The sequence below is a fragment of the Chinchilla lanigera genome, unplaced genomic scaffold (genome assembly GCF_000276665.1).
Source record: "Chinchilla lanigera isolate Chin_1 unplaced genomic scaffold, ChiLan1.0 scaffold00059, whole genome shotgun sequence".
NCBI lineage: Eukaryota > Metazoa > Chordata > Mammalia > Rodentia > Chinchillidae > Chinchilla > Chinchilla lanigera.
In genome coordinates this window covers 6,141,200-6,162,557 of record NW_004955460.1, presented here as the reverse complement: position 1 = coordinate 6,162,557, position 21,358 = coordinate 6,141,200, and the positions used below count along the sequence as shown (strand labels likewise).

Sequence of the window (21,358 nt, the reverse complement as noted above, 5' to 3'; positions counted from 1 at the left end):
GACATCCCCCCAAAGCCTCATGTAGATATACGGTGGGGTTCTAGAGTTTTTAATTGATTTATGGTCCATTGGGATTATGGGTGTAAGTCCTACACCCACCCTGCACTGGGTGTAGCAGGGCAGGGAGCCTGCATACAATATAAGGGAGGGAAAGAGGCTGCTTGCTGCTGCTCCTGCCTTTTGTTCTTGTTGCTTTTGCTGTTTTCCGTCACCATGAACTGTTGTCCTCTGCCATGTGCCACTCTGCCTTGGAGCCAGCCAAGTACGGACAGAAACCTCCACAAACTGTGAGCTAAATAAACCCTTCCTTTCTTAATTTTGGGCATTGAGTATTTTGTCCCAGCAATGAGAGAAAAGTAACCAAGACAGACCTACAATTCTTTTTTTTTTTTTTTGAGAGAGGGCCTCCTTAAGTCACTGAGTTGCCTTGGCTGGACTAAAACTTGTGATTCTCCTGCTTCAGACTTCCAGAGTGTTGGCATTACAGGTATGCATCACCAGGCCTTTGCCTGCTCATTTTCCTTAAACAGCTTTTTGTCCACTCATTGCACCTATTTTGAAGTCAGGTTGCCTCTAACAAACTCCATCAGGACCAACTGTTTATCTGCCTCATCCTCAGAACGTCAATTAATGACCACTGACTAGGAACTCATTTTCTTTCCAGACTTCTAGCTTGTCTCCCTTTTTTATGGTCTCTTCCTGATCACCGCTGAGGCTCCAGCAGGCAGCTAGAGGTGGCACAGAACTGGCAGACAAAACCAACCCAGTCACCAACACTCAGCTGCCTTTCCATGCAGCTGTCATCTCTCAGTCTTCTAATTGCAAAACAGTGTTCCACAAAGACTTCAAGTTTTTGGCTCTGGACTATTAAAAAAAAAAAAGAAACTTTTCTCCAGTGCTTTAAAAGAATCTGACAGATACTTTATTCTGACACTTTGAGGTGGCACAACAGAAGACTTGGGATTTTTCCTTTGCTTTTATAGATGGAAATCCATTGAACATATTCCACACAGCAGTCATGAGCAATGTTGGCCCAGGAAGAAAAGAAACCAGCTTCCCAATGTCAGGACACTGCTGAGAAAGGGCACGTCTATTGACAGCAACTTGCACAATGTGACTCGGGGAAACTTTAATGTACAAGAACCCATCCAGTCCCCACAGGTGCCTCATGGCATTATGTCAGTGACACCAGCCTCTTTATCGCACTTTTATTCTTTTGTGCTCCTTGTGAGTCTGCCTCATACTTCGGAGCCGCACACACTTTTAATGTGGAGGAATCTGATGTGTTGTAAGAGGGGATGTGTACACTGTTCTAATACCAGTCTAACTAGTCTGAAAGATAATGACAAAAACACATGTTCCAGGGGCACACGTAGCTGGCTTTTGCAAAGCAAGTATTTTGACAACAGTTGCAATGTGTATCACTGACTCGAGATTCCAGTCATTGTCAAAAATGACAGACGGGCTCCCAACAGCCTCCCCAGTGTAGTAATGCGGAGTTACTGCACTCATTTCAAAAACTGAAAGATGACAGGCAAGGCCACCTTTCTTGTTCCAAGATTGGCCTAGTAGAAAGGACGTCTCTCAAACTTCTTGAAACTAATTAGATACAAGATTTTACCCAGACATAAAGTACAAATTTGCATGTCAAAAATCACTGGTCTGTGGAGATGAGCAAAGACATAAATAATTAGCACTTAAATGCATTAGGGGGTTAAAGACAAGCACACACATACCTTCTCTTCTAGATCATCTAACACCTTCCACTCAGTAGGAGCAAGATTTCCCTTTAATTGGAAAGGAAACTGCCATTATGGAAAACAGAAATACAGAGATGAACAAAAGAAAGCAGACTTGTATCAAGGGTGATCTTCTGTGATTCTTTGCTAGTCCTTGACTATTTCGTATTGTTCCATGTCAGTCCTGCTCTGGATATAAGGAACAACTTGCTTCCCCTAAAATGTCATTGTCTCTGACAGCAACGGAGATCCTCTTCTACTTTGTGAATCTCTCTTAATATTGGTCTTTTCCAAGAATTACTTTCAGGTGACTCCAGACTCACAGGAAGGCCATTTTAGGCCTAACAATCAGGTACCCTTACACTGAGTATTGTGGTCTGCTTATCTTCATCCATGTGAAATAATCTGCTTATCTGTGCCAAGTTCATAGGCAGAAGGCTAACTGGATTCACGTGCATAGCTTAAAAATAAAGTCAGACCAGGTAAATGGAAATGACACCCCACTCTGACAGACAGGATGTTCTCAGATGAGGCAAGTAGATAGGAGGAAGCCAGAGCAGCACTGCAGGCAAAGTAGGGTGGGGGTTCAACTTAAACACAGGATTATGAAGGCTCAGCAACTGCAGGGAAACTATGATTGGGCGGTCAGAAAACTGCGTGAAGTGATCTGGTGGCACAGGAAGTATCAAGAAGGGAGCTCACATTTTTTTGTTTCATTTTTGCCCATTGTACTTTTCTCTATGCACTAACCGTTGATCTCCGTGTCTGGGTGGATGCACTGCTGCCAGTTCACCACTCTTTCCTTGTGCCTGTTGAGTACTAAAACTTGAACCAGTGCCTTCATGGTGATATACAAGCCCAGTCCTTTATTTTTCCTTTTGAGACAGCGTCTCCCTAAGTCACTAAATTTCCCAAGCTGGGCTGAAACTTGTGATCCTCCTGCCTCAGCTTCCCAGAACACTGGGATTCCATGCCTAGCTCTTCTTTTTGTTTTGAATGGTTGTGATCTGCTGAGAAATCTTGCCAGCAGATAGTGGAAGGACACGGGCTTCCAAGTCTCAAGACAAATGTCCCATTACTGTGGTAGTGGCCACTTGAGGCTGAATCACAGCTTTTATGAATAATAAAGCAGGCTTTGCAAGAAGTACCTGAAATATGCTGTCAATGGTCATATTCTTTCTCCAAACTTCCCTACTTTCAATATATCATCAACCAAGACTTCTACTGTCTGTTATCACTTCATCAGCCCTTCTGATGCAAAAACAATAATACCAATGGCTACAATTTGCTGAGTGACTACCACATATGCCTCACAAGATGGCATTATCACCAGTCTATTTCCTAATGAGAGAACTCTGAGGAGCTTGAGATGTTATATAACATGCGGAAAGCATCGGAGCATAGGTAACAGAGCCAGAATTTTAACCCAGACCTGTATAATTCCAGAACCCTTGCTCTTTAATAACATCTTAAATCTAGAATCTTTGCAACCAAGAACAACAAGCCCCTATATGCAGCCAGAGCTAATATTTGAAGGGAAAGATGGTGAGATTCTGAGGATCTTCATCCCTGGCACATGGGAAGCTCTTGATAGATGTTATTTACAGAAGAGTATTTAACATTGCCATGAGAACAGTAAGAGATCCTTCCTCATGCATTAAGCACATGAATGTTGAAGGAATCTTACACTAGCACTGAAACTTGTGTCAGCATCTACTCTCACAGGAAAAAAACCCTCTCTGCTTTAGTCTTTTCCCACATTTAATTCCCAAATCACAGCCTTCAACCAATTTCTCTGTGGTCCTCTTCTATCCAGTCTATTTCAACCTGACTGCATATCTAACCATATCTTCACAAAACTCTCTTTCAAGTCTCAGTGTGTGTTTCTACAATTATAACATCCAATGAGCATTACGCCTTCCTTGTCCTTGACACTGGGTCCCCCATTCTGCCAGTTCTATCTGAGGTGACTCTAAACCTTTTTCTTTATTCTCCCTCTGGGAGCAGAGATGCAATTAAAAGTAGATAGTGTTTGGATTGCCTCGGGCATTTTTGGCAGAAGATAGGGCAGGCACAAAGGCATAACTAAATGAAGGTTCATGATATGCCTGGAGGAAGTGGCAATGTCCCATGAATGAACGGCTAAAAAGGCAAGCCAAAAGCAAAAATGTCTAAATCCTGTATCCCCCAGATAACTCATCATAGGTTCTTAGACCAAAAAAAAGTGGCATAATGGAGTGTGTTCTCTAACCATAGGAGATTTTGCTGGAGGCTGAGACCAGTAAATTGGACAAATTGGCCAGTATGTCATAACCCAAAGGAACAACAGAAAGAGATCCAACTGACACCTGACCCATTTCCCTCTCTACCCATTTGTAAGCTGGCCGTGAAGAACATGAGTCCACCTACATACTCTGCTAGTGGCATTTTTATTTTGGTAGATGTCACCACCAATCTGTCCAGTTGTTCCTATAAGGAACCTTGGAAGCATCCTTAACACTTCCTTCTAACACCCATAAATAATCACATGCCAGATTCCTTAACATGAGCCTTCTCATGTGTCTCATTGTGATACACACCTCACCTCTCTCCCTCTTTGCTGTCACCACTCAAGGTCACGGAATGGATATTTCCTGACTGAGTTACTATAAGAAGAGTCTAACTAGTTCTCTCATTTCACCTAAGGGAATGATCAGTCTACCATCGTTTTGAAGATGGACATGGCTTCTCGTAAGTGTTGTGCTTTGACCATAGATGGCTTTATGGAGCACCCACATAGGTCTTCCTAAAGTCGTCATAAAATGTAATAATACATTTAGAATATGTGGTGGGGACAAAGAAGGGATGTCCTCCCACATTTGCTCATTTTCATAATTAAACTGTCCATATCAGTAGACACAAGGACAATGACAATATCATCCATCTCCTTTTCCCAACAAACATTTCTGATGAGTTTCCACGTTCCAGGCACTGTACAAATGCACCTAGCAATGGCCCTCACCTGGTCTGCAGAGTCAGGGAAGACTCACTCAAAAGCAATTATACTTGCAGATGGAAGAGCAAACAGGACTCGGACAAACAGAGAAAAGAGGAATACAATTCCCAGTTAAGAGAAAGGTTCTCAAGAAAGAAGGAATTTGAGAAATAGGTGACATGAGCTGAGACCCACAGAGGAAGCCACCATCACTCTCAACAAGGCTGGGGAAGCAGGAAGGACTGGGGATTGAAGGATTCCAGAAACCACAGCAAGGAACTTTCGATTTTATTCCAAGAGCAACAAAAGAGCCACTGGCAGATGCCAAGCTGGGAGAGGGACTGCAGGGGAATCAGGAGTGGAAGGCTGGAGGCCACTGTGATACCACTGCAATCACCCCATGCAGACAAGCTAGAGGGAGGCAGCAAGTGTGCACAGGAGGAGGGTAGAACCCAGAACCACCTGGGAAGGAGGCCCCACAGGCCTGGGTATGTGAGAAGCTGTGGGAGATGAGGAGGAGTGTCCTGTCATGCATCATGATGAGGCCACTTACCAAGAGGACCAAGCAGGCCTTGGGAGGAGAAGTCAAAAAAGGAAAGTAGACAAGCACATGTTTCATTTCCCCAAGGCTGCTTGCATTTCTGCAGAGTTCTGGGTACACTACACAGTATGTGCACATAGCCGGAGGGAAAAGGTACAAGCTGCCCTTATCCAGAACAAGCTGCCCCTTTCTGGGAACTCCTTAGCCTTCTTCCTACTGAAATGTGCATACGTGGCGTGACTGAAACTATGGCAAATGTTCACATTTCTTTTTTAAATTTATTACAGTGAAGGCCTTGGATCCCTCTAAAATTACCCATCCCTCACTTCAAACAACTTATCCCATCATCCTTGCCAATTTCTGAAGCCGTTCTGGAAGTCCTCTTTCCTGAACGTCTCTAGTTATCTTATTGAACATAACTAAACAGTTTCCTAGAACATGGAAACCCTTGCTGTCCTGAATCAATTCTCAAATTTGACCTTTCATGGTCATTTTGACTTTGAGGAACAGCCAGAAGTCCCATGGTGCCAGGTACATTGAATAATGTGCAAGAGGACACGGGGTCATACTTTTACAAGCCAGCCTTTCCCTTAGATGGCACCTGGCAACAGCATTCACCATATTTTTGATCACACCTCATGAAGACACTCAGGAAGGAGGACTTTCAGAACTGCTTTGGAAAATGGTTATTCATTGCCAGTTGACCCCATAGGGCAATGAAGCATACTTGTGGTGCGCATAGAGGATTTTAGAAGTACACGAGGTTTTAGTCACCAAATCCCAAGACAATACAGCTGATTCAAGACTCTGCCTTGTATTGCTCCAGGTTCCTCCCCCCACAGTAGTGTGGAAGGAAGCAGAAGGGCCGAGAACAGCCTCCTACACCGACCTAGCAAGCAAACTAAACTGTGCAGCTCATCTTCCAAAGGGAAAGACGAATGGATTCTGGAATTCATTCCTGCTCAGTTAATCTTAGCTGTCAGTTTTGGAGAGAAATGCATTTGCCAGCTTTCTCTTCCAAAGCTTGACATGTTCTAGGATCTTATGTTCTAGGATCTTTGTGAAGGCTTCATCTAGGATGGAGCTAAGATGCTACTATTCATGGGCCCAAATTTATCAGGCCCCAATCCAATATAATTGGGATAAAGAATGAGCTAAACCAGAAAAGGAAGTACCCCCGTCACTTTATTTTAAAGGAAGTTTAAGAAATAGCTGTTACATTGCCAAAACCAACAATTGCAAAAATCAGATGAGGGATGACTATTCCTCCTCCAATTTCTTGCTACCCATGAGGACAGCACAAAAGCAGCATCCACAGGCTTTATCACAGCTTTCCTACCTGGCACAAACAGGACCTGTGACAGTGCTACCTTGGCACGATCCCTAATAAGGAAAGAAAGGCTGATAATTATTAGGGATATCTTTTCCAGTAGAGAAATTGAGATGCTGCCTTGAACATTACCATGAGAGGTGAAGGTATTGGCAGCAGAGTACGACATTTGGAGGAGCTCACAACAGTGATTTCCAACGGCATGAGCATCTCACCAGGGAACCCTGACAAGATTCTCTGGACCCTGAGCCACACTTGCCAAATAATCCTCTCTGCATTTTCAGTAAGCTTCACGAGCAATTCTGATATGGAACCAAGCTTGGGAACCCCAATCTAATGTGTTCTCAACAGGAGGAACTTTAGTCCACAGACCCAGGGCATTCTCTAGAGACATTTTTGGCTGTTACACTGGGGGAAAGAGTGCCAAAGGCATCTAAGGAGTGAAGGCTTCATCTAGGATGGAGCTAAGATGCTACTATTCATGGGCCCAAATTTATCAGGCCCCAATCCAATATAATCTAATAACTCAAGGAATTAAAAAAAAAAAACCAAAAACAGTGCAGGGTTATTTCATGATCTCTGGTTTCTGCAGTATAAAGTTGGTACCCAGTTCTCTAGAAATTTGACCCATTTTCTATATGCTGTGTGATCGTAACAGATCCATCTGAATTCAAGGCTCTCTAGCTGGAGCCCAACTGTCTTGCAAGTTTCTTTCACTAGGCAGTCAGGACTTAAATGCCTTGGGAATTATGGTTTTTCAGGCCAAAGAGCTGGCTTTCATGCACTGAAGGGAAAGTTTGCATTATTGGTTCCAGTCTTGCCTGAAACATGAGAAGCTTGTTCTATTTTATGTACCAGACAGAAGAATTATAATTGGCTTTTAATGATTACCATTATGAAGCAGATTGCTGAGTGATTATCTCACAGCATTACTATAACACCAGGAAGGATTTATAAATACTGTCAATTCTCTCTTACAAATTACTGCACTTGCTCCTGGTCATGCGTGAGATAATGGCGGAGCCCAATTTTGAGTCCTCCGTCCATCCACCCCGAAGTCCACACCCTTGAGCACCAGGCTGAACTGCATGGCCAAGGAAGCCTAGTCTCCAAAGCAAAACCTTTCAAGGCTCTGTGGGGCTTCAGGTGGGTTACTATACCACCCAGACCACTTACCAAATGTCCCCTACTGTTTAAGGGAAAGCACTGTTTGCTTCTGTTCCTGGGACTCTCACTGCGGTACTGGTGGGAAACAGTCGGTAGGAACGCAGGAGATGAAGAAACTAAAACAGAGCTCGCAACCAGAAAGCCAGGATGACTTAGCAAAAATGTCCTGAGCTAGGCTAGCGAACAGTGCTGGATTCCAATCAGTACCTTCCTGGCTGAGTAATACTGGACAAAGGAATGACCCTCTGAATAATCATGAACTAGGAAATCTAAAGCCAGCTTTACAGGGCTGTGGGAAGATGACGAAATACCACCAAGAAGATCTAATAATGCTTGGCACCTAGTGTGTACTCAGGACCTGGCAGCTGCTGTGATTATCACCACTCCTGCTATTAACATGCACAGAAGGAGCAAATCTCCATAATGTCAAGTAGGAAAACCTGAATGTGCTTTACTCAATTAATGAGCTTTTAAAAGGTCCTGCGAAAATGAAATTTATGCACATTGAATTAGATCTGAAATATGCTATAGAACTACAGTAATTGAGGAAAACAGCAGGCAATCATTCTGTGCGTGCTCACCCCAACGTGTACACACATCTGTGTTCCCATTGGGAAAATAAAACCCCCACCAATACGCAGGGGAGTGGAGAGGCTGTCACAGTGTTTCTGCTTGGGGAATGGAGAATGAAGAGTATCCGTGTTTAATTTTTATCTGTTCAAAATTTGAGCCTGTAGTGGATATACAGAGAGAAATCAATGTGATGGGCCACTGGATACAGATGTCTGTAACCCACAGGTGGACCGCCAGGAGCTTCCAATCTATTTCAAGAGATGCGCGCACACACACATACAGAAATGTAAATCACATTGCATGCAGAATGTACTAACTGCAAATACAAGCTACAGGCAAAGAAAAATGGTTCAAGAACATAGAAGGCTGGAGGAGTGATTGCGTTCTACTGGGATCATGAAAGGTTTGAGCACATAAGCTCCTCGCCACAGAGCTCCACGAAGCCAGGCTTTAGAGCCGCTTTGAGCTGTGCAAGGAAGGGGCAATTCAGGCTGGTGTAATGTTAGAAGGAAACTCTGCGAGATGAGAAAGTCTGATTGTGCCAGGGCATGGGACTCAAGGAGCAGCTTCCACAACACAGGAGAGCGCTTGGGAACTGCATGCTGCGACTGCAAATGCCTGGGGCCAGAAGCAATGCTTGGGGAAAGCATGAAGGATGCAAAGCCATGCTAAGGAATCTGACTCGAGTCTCTTGAGAGAACTAGAAAACTCCAAAATCATCTACAGCTTATTTTTAACAGCACTCTACTTTTGTCCAACAAAATCTTTCTCCAAATCAAAAAAAAAAAAAAAAAAAAAAAAAATGGGGCAACGGGAAACGACTACAGCAGGAAGGAGGAAGACGGGCAGAGAGCCCCATGCACACAATGCTCTCAACCGTTTCAGAAAGAACTGAGAATTTGGGCTGCAAAGGTGGTGTTTCTCTCACCATCTCCCTTTTGGATCCCCCTGGGCTGCGCATCAACCTCCCCAAGTTCCAATCAGATGCACACACTTAGTAAAGACACAGAGAGGTCCTCACCTGCCCAGGCAGCCCATTGCTACCTTTTCTCAAGCAGAGGTGAGATCTGTCTTCTTTGACAGGGATGCCTCCTCCACAATTCATTCAGGAAACACCTGTCCATGAAGCAAGGATGCTTGATGCAGCACTGGGGAAATAGCACTCAAACCCAAAGCCAGGTCATGTCTAAAGACTGTTTCTTAAATTGTTGGAACCCCTGTACTGGATCCATTTGATGCTATTACAGATCCAGAGTAAGGGCCCCCCACCACCCACCTCTGGCAGACAGAATCAAAATCTCTGCAGCTGGGGCTGAGGTTTCCCTGCAAGCCCCCTGGGTGATCTGCGAGCACACTCAGGGTTGAGGACCACCAGTTCAAGTTGTGAGGCAGCAGCAACACATTGCAGTAAGTGGACAGGTGCTCTGCGTTTCAGAGGAACATAGAGCATCAATGGCTAAGCCAACCTCTGACAATGCCTTTGAGTTCAAAAGATGCCAAGTGCTTTCTAAAGGAAGCTGACCTGCAGTGGGAGAGAGGTTGGTTATGCAGGGTTTATTGAACAAGGCAGAAGAGCAGGAGAAAGTGTGGGTCACAGAGGCACAGCCATCACCTGGACCCTGCACTGATGCAGAGAAATCAGCATCAAGTCTCCTGTTAGGTTCTGAATCCATCAGAAAGTAATGCCTGAAGTCAGCACCACCGTGAGACTTCTCACAACTCCAGCTACTGCTGGGAGACACAAGTCTGGGGACGTAATTCTCTATCTTTGTCTCAGGATGGCATCGGCAGGCAGGCTACAGTTTAACCAATTTATCTTCAGTTTATGGAGGAAGGGAGGCCTGGCGTTCTCTCCTGGTCTGTCACTCACTGAGTGACTAATTGTGAAACTTCTCTGACTGCAATATTCTCATCTGCAAGACCAGAATAATCACCAAGAATGAAATGGAGCTGCATGTACCTCCCAGGATGAGGCAATGAGAAGGATATAAATTCATTTCTCTGGCATTTCTATCCAGAATGCAAAACCCGAATCAGTCTGGTAGAACTCCAACCCAAAAGACTGCCCATAAAATAGCTGTCTCACACTTCATAAAAATGCTCCAGAAGATAAAGACTGAAGAACTGTTCCAGATCAGTGGAGACCAAAGGGACATGACAATAAATACATGATCCTGAATAGGCTAGCAGGCTGAAGAGAAAACAGCCATAAAATACTTCACTGGGACAAGGGATGAAATACAAGGATACACTGTGAATGTGATGACAATGTTACACCAGTGTTCCATTTCCTGGTTTTTCTAGATGTACTGTAGTTAAGTAAGGGAATAATTGTTTTTTCCTTAAATACTGACTGAATACTTACGGGCAAAGAGAGGTGGTGTCCCCAAGATCCCCACAAAGCCGGGCGTGGTGGTGCATGCCTGTAATCCCAGCACTTGGGAGGCTGAGGCAGGAGGATCGGTGTGAGTTCGAGACCAGCCTGGGCTACAAAGTAAGCTCAAGGCCAGCCTGAACTGCATAGCGAGACCCTGTCTTAAAAAGATAATAAATAAATAAAAAAGATCCCCACAAGTGTTCAGAAAAAGTGTAAGAATTCTTTCAATTATTCTTGCAATTTCTCTATGACTGAAATTGTATCAAAAAACATGATCTGGAAAAAAAAAAGGAAAATGAAGAAAAGATATAGGAACTTCTAAAGTTGGGGACATCAAAGAAATGGGACAGCTAAATACAAGGTGGCTGACATTCCCTAATTGGATCCTGGAGCAAAGAGGAGCGTTCATGGAAAACCTGGTAACATCCAAGAGAAGTTTGCAGTTAATTAATATACTGGGGCAATGTTCAGGGTTCATTTCTTCTGTTTATTCCCCTTGGTACTGGGAATTAAACCAAAGGGCCTTTGCCCTTTGTGCTGAGCTATGTTCCAGTTCTTTTTATTCTTTATTTTGTGACAGAATCTCACTAAGTTGCCAATGCTGGATTCACACTTGAGATCTTCCTGCTTCAGCCTCCTGAAGTGCTGAGATTGGAGGTGTGCACCTCCCTGCCGAGTTTGACAATGTTTATTTCTTAGTTTGAAAAGCTTCAGGGAAATTGATGAAGTTAACATTAGAGGAAACTGAGACAAAAGAATAAATGTAAAGGTATACAATCTTTGCAGTTTTCTGCAAATGTAGTTATTCCACAGTCAAAACATTATTTTAAAAAATTACTGACACACATGCACACACACACATACAGCAAAGGTTCTTCCCAAAAGCAGAGAGCTTCTCTAGCATTTATAATGTCCTGAGATTTAATCCCCAGCACTGCCAAAAGAAAAGAGAAGAGAGTACCTTAAAGTTGTGGTTCTCAAATTCCACTAACCATGATTGAATCAAAAACTAAATAGTTCATCAGAATCACTCAATTAGATTCTCTTGGAACAGAACCACCAAGAGCAATTATTTAAACAAGTGCCTAAGGCAATTCTGATGAGCGCCCAGGCTGGGACACCAGGTACCCAGTTAAGCCCCTCAGACTAAGCTATGCACAGGGATTCCCCTGGAATCTTGTTAAAAATTAGCTCTGCATCAAGAGGCCTAGGTAAGACCTGAGATTTTGTATTTCCAATAAGCACTCACAGGGCTCAGGATGGCGGCATGTGTATGAAAGACCAGCTTCTGTCTTATAGAGGTCATGGTTTGCTTACAAAGTGTGATCAAATCAAATTTTTAAAAATATCTTACAGTAAAGGACACATTGCCATTAATCTCCCTCAAAATCCTCCCCCTACCTTTGAACTCACTTAGCCCACCATGCTTGCCACTTTCTGAAGCAGCTCTGGGGTCCTCTTTCATAAGTATCTTTAGTTGTGCTGTTAAAATTGCCTTGATGTCCTGAATGGATTCCAAATGTCGACCTTTTGTGGCCATTTAGACTCCAAGGAAAAGCCAGAAGTCACACAGTGCCAGACGAAGAGAATAAAGTGTATGAGAACACACCTCTTATTTTTATGAATCTGTCTTTCAGTTGGATGACACTGGACAGCAGCCTTCACCATATTGTTTTAATCACACCTCATAATGTCACTGAGAAAATTTAATCCTAACTTTATTTGTCTGAACCAAGTTTTGACATGTTTTAAGGTAAAATCTAACTAACAAGCTACACATCACATAGGGTATCTGTTGCTGGACAAATTGCATATGAAACTATTGGGTGTAACCCACTTTATGTGCAGATGTTGCTTCAAGAGTCATAAACAAAATGACCGCACAGATCAGTTTAAATGACAGCAAATTTGAGGGTCTGAGGATACCTTTTTTGGAAAACAATCCCTGTTATGGTTTGTGTCTAGATGTTCCCCCAAAACCTCATGCAGTCACTATGGGGAGGACTTTTCAGAGGTAGCTGAATCTAGACTATACGATGCTGGGATTAAGGGTGTATGATCGCTTCACTAATTGGTTTGGCAAAGCCCTAATCCCAAATAGCATAGACAGAATGTAAAATGGGTAGAAAGACACTGTTGAGGTCGCTTGTTATTTTTGCTATCTTCTGCTACCATGAATGGTTGTCAGTCTGCCATGTGGCACCCTGCTTTGGAGCCAGTGGGTTACGGACTGAAATCTCTACAAACTGTGAGCTAAATAAATCTTCTGTCCCTTAATTTTGACTGTACAGTATGTCAGAAAGGTTATTTTTATACTTACTTTACTGGCCTTTCCTCCCTTAATTTTGGTATTTGGTCTCAGCAATGAGAAATATAACCAAGACAATCCCCCAGATGTAACTTTTCTTACATTCAAGTTTTAGTTCAGCTAATTCTGGTTTGACCTCTGTAGTTTGTTTTAATGATTCCTTCGGATCCACAGTGGTCTTCAACCAGGCAATACAAACTGACCAGGAAAAAATTGTAAAGCACAATTATAAAGTAGTATTAACAACATAAAGGTTGGTGTTGCCATGGTATTCTAATTTTGTAAATGTGGAAAGCCATCTAGAATCCTGTATTATATGCTTTTTGAAACTGATAACAGCATATCAAGTCTTGACCCTTTTTTCCTTCAGTCATTTGCTCTAGAATGATGACAGTAAAGTAAGTATGAAAATAACCTTCCTGACACAAACTATAATCAAATAGTAATGAGAACCAGGCCGGGCAATTATCAAGATCCAAGCTAACGGATGCCCTTAGGGGTAAAATCATTCTTCTAAAATTCTTGCTATTTTTCATTTAATAAACATTTACTGAGGATGCATTACATGCCAGACAATATGCTAGACACATGGTAAATTGTACACTAATAATAAAACTACAACTGGCGGGGATCCAAGACTGAGCCCTTGATACTAATTTCATTATGAAGTTGTTAATATAAAAAAGTACCAGTGTACTTGTCAAATGCTTCTGCAAAAAAAAAAAAAAAAAAAAGGAAAGGGAAAAATAATTCAAAAACTTAAGTTTTTTTTCTCCTACATTTGAAAAAATCTGCATGTACTATATTCCTGGGGGTCCTGGAGGCAGGGCCAGGGTGGCCTCTACCATGTCAACTGCTCTATGTCCAATCATCTATCCCTCCCCTTTCCAACCTGCTTCAGACACAAACCCTGTACTGACACAGCCCAAGCCTATGCTGGAAGAGATAAAAAGGTCATCCATTGCCCCTGTATGAGATATAGAAATCAAACTACACGGTAACTATTGTTTTCAACACAGCCAGAAAGAGAGAAAGGGAGAAATGCCAAGTTTATATAAACATTCCAGGATAGAGAGGAAACAGAAAATAACCACACCAATGCCGTCTGCGTTACTAACCTGATCAATCTCCATGAGTTTGGGGAAGGCGCCCGGCCATTCTATGGCCACCTTGACAATGTCCACGGGTGGCGGCATGGTAAGCCCCAAAGAAGTCCAAAGCCAGTGGAATTTGGGATCCTGTGGCGTGGATGGTCACACGTGTCTACACCTAATGAGCAATGACAAAAAGAGAAAGAGAAGTCGCTCGGTGCAGATGCAGGGCGATTTTGCTTTATCACTTCCTGTTTGCACTGGTGGTTTGGGTACAAGAAACGCTCCCTTTGGCGCCTGGGTGTTGAAGGCGCCCAGGGGCTCAGCCAATGGCACCACAGGCTCCCTAGGAAAGAAGAACGCAGGAACCATGCAAACACCCTGGATTTAGAGTCCTGAGCATTCACCCTGTGCAAATTCTCTGCGGAAAACAGGCGGTACCTTTCCACAATTCTGCTCTGGATAGTGCCCTGGGTCTGAATGAGCAGCGATCACTCAGTCCGGACACCATGTGAACGCCTGGCCCCAGCAGCCTCCGGAAGGACAGATTGCCCAGGAAGTCAGGGGCAGGAAGCAGCTTTTATTTAAAGCATTCTCTGTGTGTCACAAATAGACCTCCATACTATGGCAACCAGGATATTATGAGGAAGGAAAAACCCCCCAAGCGTTCACACATATGCACACACCCTCTCTCCCCATGCCCAGGTCCCACAATGTGTCTTCCCGGCTGTGAGTATACACATGAGCATAGGTCCAGAGCACAGCTGCGATTCTCATTTAAACTAGTAGTGTGGCTCACACAAAGGAAGTAAGGATTATCCCATCCTGCCTCTCCTATTTCTGTAATTTAATTTTTTAAACAAGTAAAACCAGGAATCAAACTTCATGTACATGTGTGTACAAAGATGTGCAAGCTACAGCCTCTTCTCCCCACTATCACACACCCGCCTAATAACCACTTAGACCCTCCAGTCACCAATTATCCAAAGATCCAAAGTTATTAATATCTTATGCATCCCTCCAAAAGTCTTTCAGTATGGAAGCCAAACACAAAAATATATATTACATCTTCCTCTTTATAAAAAAAAAAAGCAACATTCTGTACCCTTTTTTTTTGGTACGGGGAATCAAACTCAGGACCTTGCACTTGCCAGGCAAATGCTGTGCCACTGAGCTGTGTTCCTGAACCTTCTATACACTTTTTCCCAACTTGTACTATCTACTACAGATTTGTAAGTTATTACAAATAGAGCATCCTCATTCTTTTTGCGGCTGTAAAACTAGCTCTCTGCTGTGGGTTGCTTCAATAATTCTTCCCTATGGCTTTCACAGGTAAGACTGTGTGAAGCATAATCTTCTGCATACATAATCCTGCACATGTGAAAGAGTATCCTTACAACACATTCACAGAAGTTCTTTTTTTTTTTTTTTTTTTTTTTTTTTTTTTTTTTTGGTTTTTCTCCGGTACTGGGAACCGAACTCACGACCTTGCGCTTGCCAGGCAGGCGCTTTGCCGCTGAGCTAAATCCCCAGCCCCTTCACAGAAGTTCTTAATACGTGGTCGTAAGCTTTGATAGCCATTTCCAAACATCCCATTGCATGGTGTCACCTCATACCCTCTCTCTCTCTCTAGCCATGTACAAGGTTGCCTATATATATGCAGCCTGGCTGACAGATGTAATTTTTGCAAGTCAGACTGGTTTAAAAGCATACATCCCAATGTATTTTCAACTTATATTTTTCTGATAGCAAGTGAGGATCAATGCAAACAGGAAAAGTCACAGTTACTCTCTCAGGAAGTGTCCAGATCTTTTGGTCCTTTCAACTGGATTGTTGGTCTGTAAACTGAAGTCTGTAAGATTTCAATCGAATATGTGCATCTGGTTCCTTGTCAGACTAGAAGAGTAAACCTTGTCGGTTTCTGTCCCAGATCTCAGTGACAGTTGGACATCACTGAGACACGACAGACAGCAGAGTTAATAATGGGAGCTTCCGCGCCAGCGATGCTTACATAAATAACTAACTTGGGCAGGGCTGGCAAGGAAAGGAAATGAACCCAAACAAAACTGCTGCTCCTTTCAGCCAAGGGTGGTTGGGGAAGGCTGCTAGGAGCTAATCAGTGAGAACCAGCAAGGGCAGATCTACAAAGAAGCAATTAAATCACTCCATCAACAAATAATTATTGAGCCTCTACTCTACACCAGGTCTGTTTTCTGTGCTGGGAAGACAGCAGCAAATGCAGAGTTTAAAATAGTCACAAGGGACACAGGGGAAAATAAAGTTGAGAAGGAGACTCTGCAGAACTTGAGTATGACAGTGTTTAGTGGGGTGAGAGAGCATGGCAGAAGTACAATTTGATACAAGACATGCAGGGAAAGCTTCACTGGGAAGGCAGCATTTGAGTAAGAACCTGAGAGCTGAGGAAGTGGCCCCGGTGGACAACTGGACAAGAGCAGACCAAGTGCAAAGGCCCTGAGGCAGGGATCTGCCTGGTCTGATTCTGAAATTGGCAAGTGGCCAAAGACAAGCAAGTGAAGGCAAGAGTTGTTAAGAGAAGCAATTCAGAGAGTGGTTGAGTGACAGCTTTTGGGATCATTCCCCATTCTCCCGAGCTCCGACACATTCTACCACAGCCCTTGGTGTGCGACTTCTAAGAACGACATTCACAGCCATGCACATCTACCAACAGCAGAAATTAGTGCCACTCTCCAGGGAGCCCTTGACAAACACCAAAACCATGAACATTCTGCATTCTATTTGAGTAAGTCAAATTTTTCTAGGATGGAATCCTCCAGACAGAATGACTTACTTCAGCATAACAGCACCAGTTGCTGTTTTGTTTGTAATTCCCCAAACTTAAACACAAGTGGCTGCTCAAGAAGAGGAACCTGTTCAGCACTGAGGGTGTCTCCAGTGTGCAGACACATACAAACAATGGGCTTCCTCTTCACAGTCTGTACCCTGTCTGAATGCTTGAAAACTTAAAGAACAAGGAACAATTCTACTAGTACCCCTTCAACTCCGGATCCACAGTCAGTTGTACCCCCAGGGATAGAAATTAACACAGCAGGCTCTAATGTGAACACAGACTGTGTGTATCAGATATGATCTTCAAAACAAAGAACACAGAGTGCTAGGGATCACAAGAATAGATAACAGAAATAAAAATGCATTCTGAGCACCTCCTCGTACCTGTACATAAAACACTCCTAAAATTACACCAGGAGAAGTCATCTTACCTTCTAGGAATCAAAAGCCAGGCTTGTTTTCCTATATCTCTGACTGATATTTATTTCTGGAAGTCCATTCAGGGAAAACTTGCTCGGCAGGTGAGAATACAATAGCGTGGCTGCCTTGGGACCCAGGAGAATAAGAGGCACCTGGCAGCCTGTACAAAGCAACCATTGAGGGAACAAGGAGGCTGGGATTCCCCCGAGATTCTCAACCTACTCAGTGGCTTTGCCACATTAACACTGTTAGCAGCAGGGCGGGGTGGCAGGGAGACTCACAGAGGTGCCCAGGACAGAATGAATAAGCCCGTCTCCTTCTGATTCCACTCCGTATCTTCTCGGATATACATTTCCACAAGGGAACGGTGAGCTCCAAAGGCTTCTAGCCACCATCCCTGTTGCTTCTGATGGAGTTTAATGGAGAAAGGTCCCACCTCAGGCACAATGCAATTCTGTGCATTATGGAGGGCGGACAGCATCTCCGGCCCCTTCCACCTCCTCCAGTCAAGACAGTGGAAACTCTCCAGTGACGCTGAGAGCTCACAGACGTCTGGGCAAGTTACTAATGGTCAGGGCTACACACCCCTGAATGATCACAGGGCAAATGGCCTCATTAGGCCCTAGTGCCTGCTCAGCCCAGACAGAAATGGAAATGAATCTTAATTTCTGCACCCAGAAAATTCGATCTCCTTGTGTCCTCTGCTTTCCCCAACAGAGCATTGGTGACACTTGATCTTGCAGTCAGCTTCTCCCCACTGTCCCTGGAGCACCGTAAGGGTTAGACTCCTATCTCACTCTGTGACACATCCTGGCACACATTTTAATGCATGATTGCTGGATAGTCATTCCCCACCAAGGCTAACTTCTCATTAGAGCTACAAGTGGTGGAACCGAATCTTGTGCTGTCAAAATCTCCCATGTAATTCTTAAATTCCCAGTAAATATAAGCTGCACGAACATGTGTGGACAGCCTACTATAACAATTCTTATACAAACTAAAATGTAAGAACCACTAAAGGCAGAAATAAAAGTGAAGATTATGCAGCTGGTTAGACATTCTAACCAGCATGGTTCTAAAATAGCTATCAAGTTCCCGGAAGTGCTGGGGAATAGGTGGAGAATTCTAAAATGTTCCTGCCTGCCTGCTGGTTTTACTTTATTCCACGTAATCTTCTCCTATCACCTTAATATGCATGTTCAATGGCTCACTTACATTTAAAAGAATTAAATGAGATAGGAGTCCCTCCCTATTTGGTTACTTACTAACCTGTGTGTATCAGTGACACAAGCCAGACCAAGTCCACCTTTCTGTTAACTGTCTCCTTGGCTTGCATCACATTCCCAAGACAAGGCAGAGAAATCTCTCCATTCCCGTCTGGAAATCCTCTCTCTCTTCACATTGTCCCATGCCCAAAGTGCTCCGTGTCTGCTTGTGTTTGAAGCTTATTTCATTGTGGTCTCTTAATGATTAGATCCATGTCTCCATGGCTTTCTATAAGTCAATTAGATCTTGGGTTCCAGAAAGTTCCCAAATTCCTAGGTCAATTTTTTTTTGTTTTTCCAAATTTCCTGCACAGTTTTGGTTTGGATGGCCTGCAACAGCTTTAAACCCCTTTTATCCCACTTTTAGTCTTTCTGTTGCCCCTGAAGCACTACACCAAAGGACAAGACCTGCAAGGTTGTGTCTGTGGAATCTGTGGGGGAAAGCTAACACGCTGGCCACCTCCTCCTGACCCCAGTGCAGTATAGGACCTGACAGAAGGGTCAGCAGAGGCCAAGCTGGATCACTGGGAAAGAAACACCGAACAGCTGAAGCAATGATTTGCTTCACCCCTCTGCCCCTTCCCTCCACCCTAGGAGAGGGGTCCTCTGCCTGTGAGCTGACATTATCTTTGGTGATGGATAACAGATTTACAACAACTATGAGAAGAGTGGGGAGGGGGATGTTAGCCTCATTTTTTAAAATATTGAACAGTCCCCGAAGGGAAAAAAAGATGGACATCATTTTCTCTTCATGTCAGGTTCTGGAGAGGGGGGAAGGGCCCCAGAAGGGGCACCCATAGAGGTGCGTTGTGCTCACTCAGCTCGCCAGTCTCCCTGGAGCCCCCAATATTGCCCTTTAGGGGATAGTGTCTTGTGCCAGAGCACTGAAGCTCATGGAAGATGGCTTGGATGAAGTTTGTGTTCGTTGAGCTACATCCGTCTACTCCAAACAGACTGATGTCGTCTCAGCACTTCCTGCACAGGCCCAAGAACACAGGAAGTGACAGGTGTCACCAGCTGGATGTGACTTGGGATGCTGTGACTGTGCCTTCCCCAGCAGCTTTCAGGTGATTCTGACAAGCCATGGGGATGAGCAACATCTGCAGGAGGACCAGGGCAGGAGTGCACCCAGGACTCCCACAGGGGCGGGTACACATAAGGTGCCACTGATCCTGGCCCTGTGATCAGGGACCTGAGGGCCATCTTGAGAACAGTACAGGCCCAAGGAGGGTACTGTCAGCTGTAAAGATGAGAAGACACAGTGCTTATAGAAAACAACAGAGCAGCCTTGAGGAAAGGGGAGGAAAGGGAAGAGCTAAACTCACTCTGGAGGCTCAGTACTGCGTTTTATGTTTCTGCTGTGACAAAACACGTGGGGTTCTTAGTGGTAACGGGAGCCATTTATTTGGCAGGAGGTAGAAGGTGCTGCTAGCTAAGGTTGGTTTGCAGTGTGACGCAAATGCACGGAGGAATTCTTTGCTTTTACAACACCCCGAACTATCATCATGAAAACTATGAGACAGTTGCCAGCAAGGAGAGTGGATGGAGCTAAGGGCATGGGGTACTGAGCACTGGGGTACACTTGTCCACTCTTCAATACAATCTCAAGTGATGGGTGCTATTATTTGCAGTAAGTTAATGAAAATGTAAACTCTTAGCAAGTTTTAATAATTTTCCTCTGCATACCTACCTACTCCCCAGGGTCACGCCCCCCCCATTCATATGTTGAAGTCCTAACCTCAAGAACCCAAAATGTGACTATATTTGGAGACAAGGCCTTTAATTAAAGAAGTGATCAAGTGAAAATGAGATCGTTAGGATTAGGGTGGCCCTAACGCAGCCCGACTGATACGCTTCTACGAGAAAATGTGGACACAGCCAGGCACAGAGGGAAAGACCCTGTGATGACAATGAAAGAAACGGACACTGGAAGGCCAAAGAGAGAAGATGCTGGAAGGAATCAACTCTGCCAACACCTTAGTCTCAGTCTTCCAACCTCCAGATGTCTGAGAAAACACATCTCTGTTTTGCAGTCACCTACAAAAACATTAAAAAAAAAAACCTAAAAAGAAAATTTTGGGGCTAGGACAATAGAGCAGTGGAATCAAGTCTGCCTGGCAAGCATGAGGTCCCTAGTTCAATTCCTGGTACCAAAAAAATTAAATTAAATTTTTTTAAAAATGAAGTTACCCAGCCTGTGGTACAGCTATGGCAGCCCTAGAAAACTAAAACCACAACCCCAAAGGCAGAGTTAGACTAATATTTGATACAAAGAAGCTTAAGAATATCTGCATTACAAAAATGCACTGGAATAATTTAAAGATAAATAATAACCTGAGAAAATATGCCAACAAATGGGGCTAAATCTTAATAAATATCCTTAATAACTATGTCTTATGCATTCATAAGAAAAAAAATGTACATCCTAAAGAAAATGGACACAGCAATGCATGGAGGAGGAAATGCATGCGTTTGAATTAACACCCCGAAAAAGTAATAAGAATTCAAATTAAAATAACAAAGCATTGCTTTTTGCCTAACATATTGACAAGAAAAAAAATGTTTATTGATTGCTGAGAATGAAAGTTAATCTTATACCTTATTACCATCAAGGAAAAAAGTACAAGCAAAACCACAGTAAAAATAAGTAAAACTGCTTTATTTTTAAAAACACCAATTTAGAGTAATTAATTTTTATATTACAATTTCTATTCTCATAAAACCACTAACGCAGAGTTTCATAACCACAACACTTCTAAAATCTG

The 21,358-nt window shown here is 43.5% G+C and overlaps 1 protein-coding gene across 4 annotated transcripts in view; it reads right to left on the bottom strand.

Annotated features, from left to right (window-relative positions):
- Positions 1–21,358, bottom strand: part of Elmo1 (engulfment and cell motility 1) — a 535,944-nt gene that overhangs the window by 418,213 nt on the left and 96,373 nt on the right. For 3 of the 4 annotated variants that reach the window (XM_013521230.1, XM_005397755.2, XM_013521231.1), the window contains exon 2: positions 14,128–14,278. In XM_013521230.1, coding sequence (XP_013376684.1) covers positions 14,128–14,205 — 78 coding nt within the window. In that variant the 5' untranslated portion in view covers positions 14,206–14,278. Of the gene's footprint in view, positions 1–14,127; positions 14,279–14,541; positions 14,628–21,358 lie in introns of those variants that run through there. The other variant, XM_013521232.1, reaches the window with a different exon arrangement.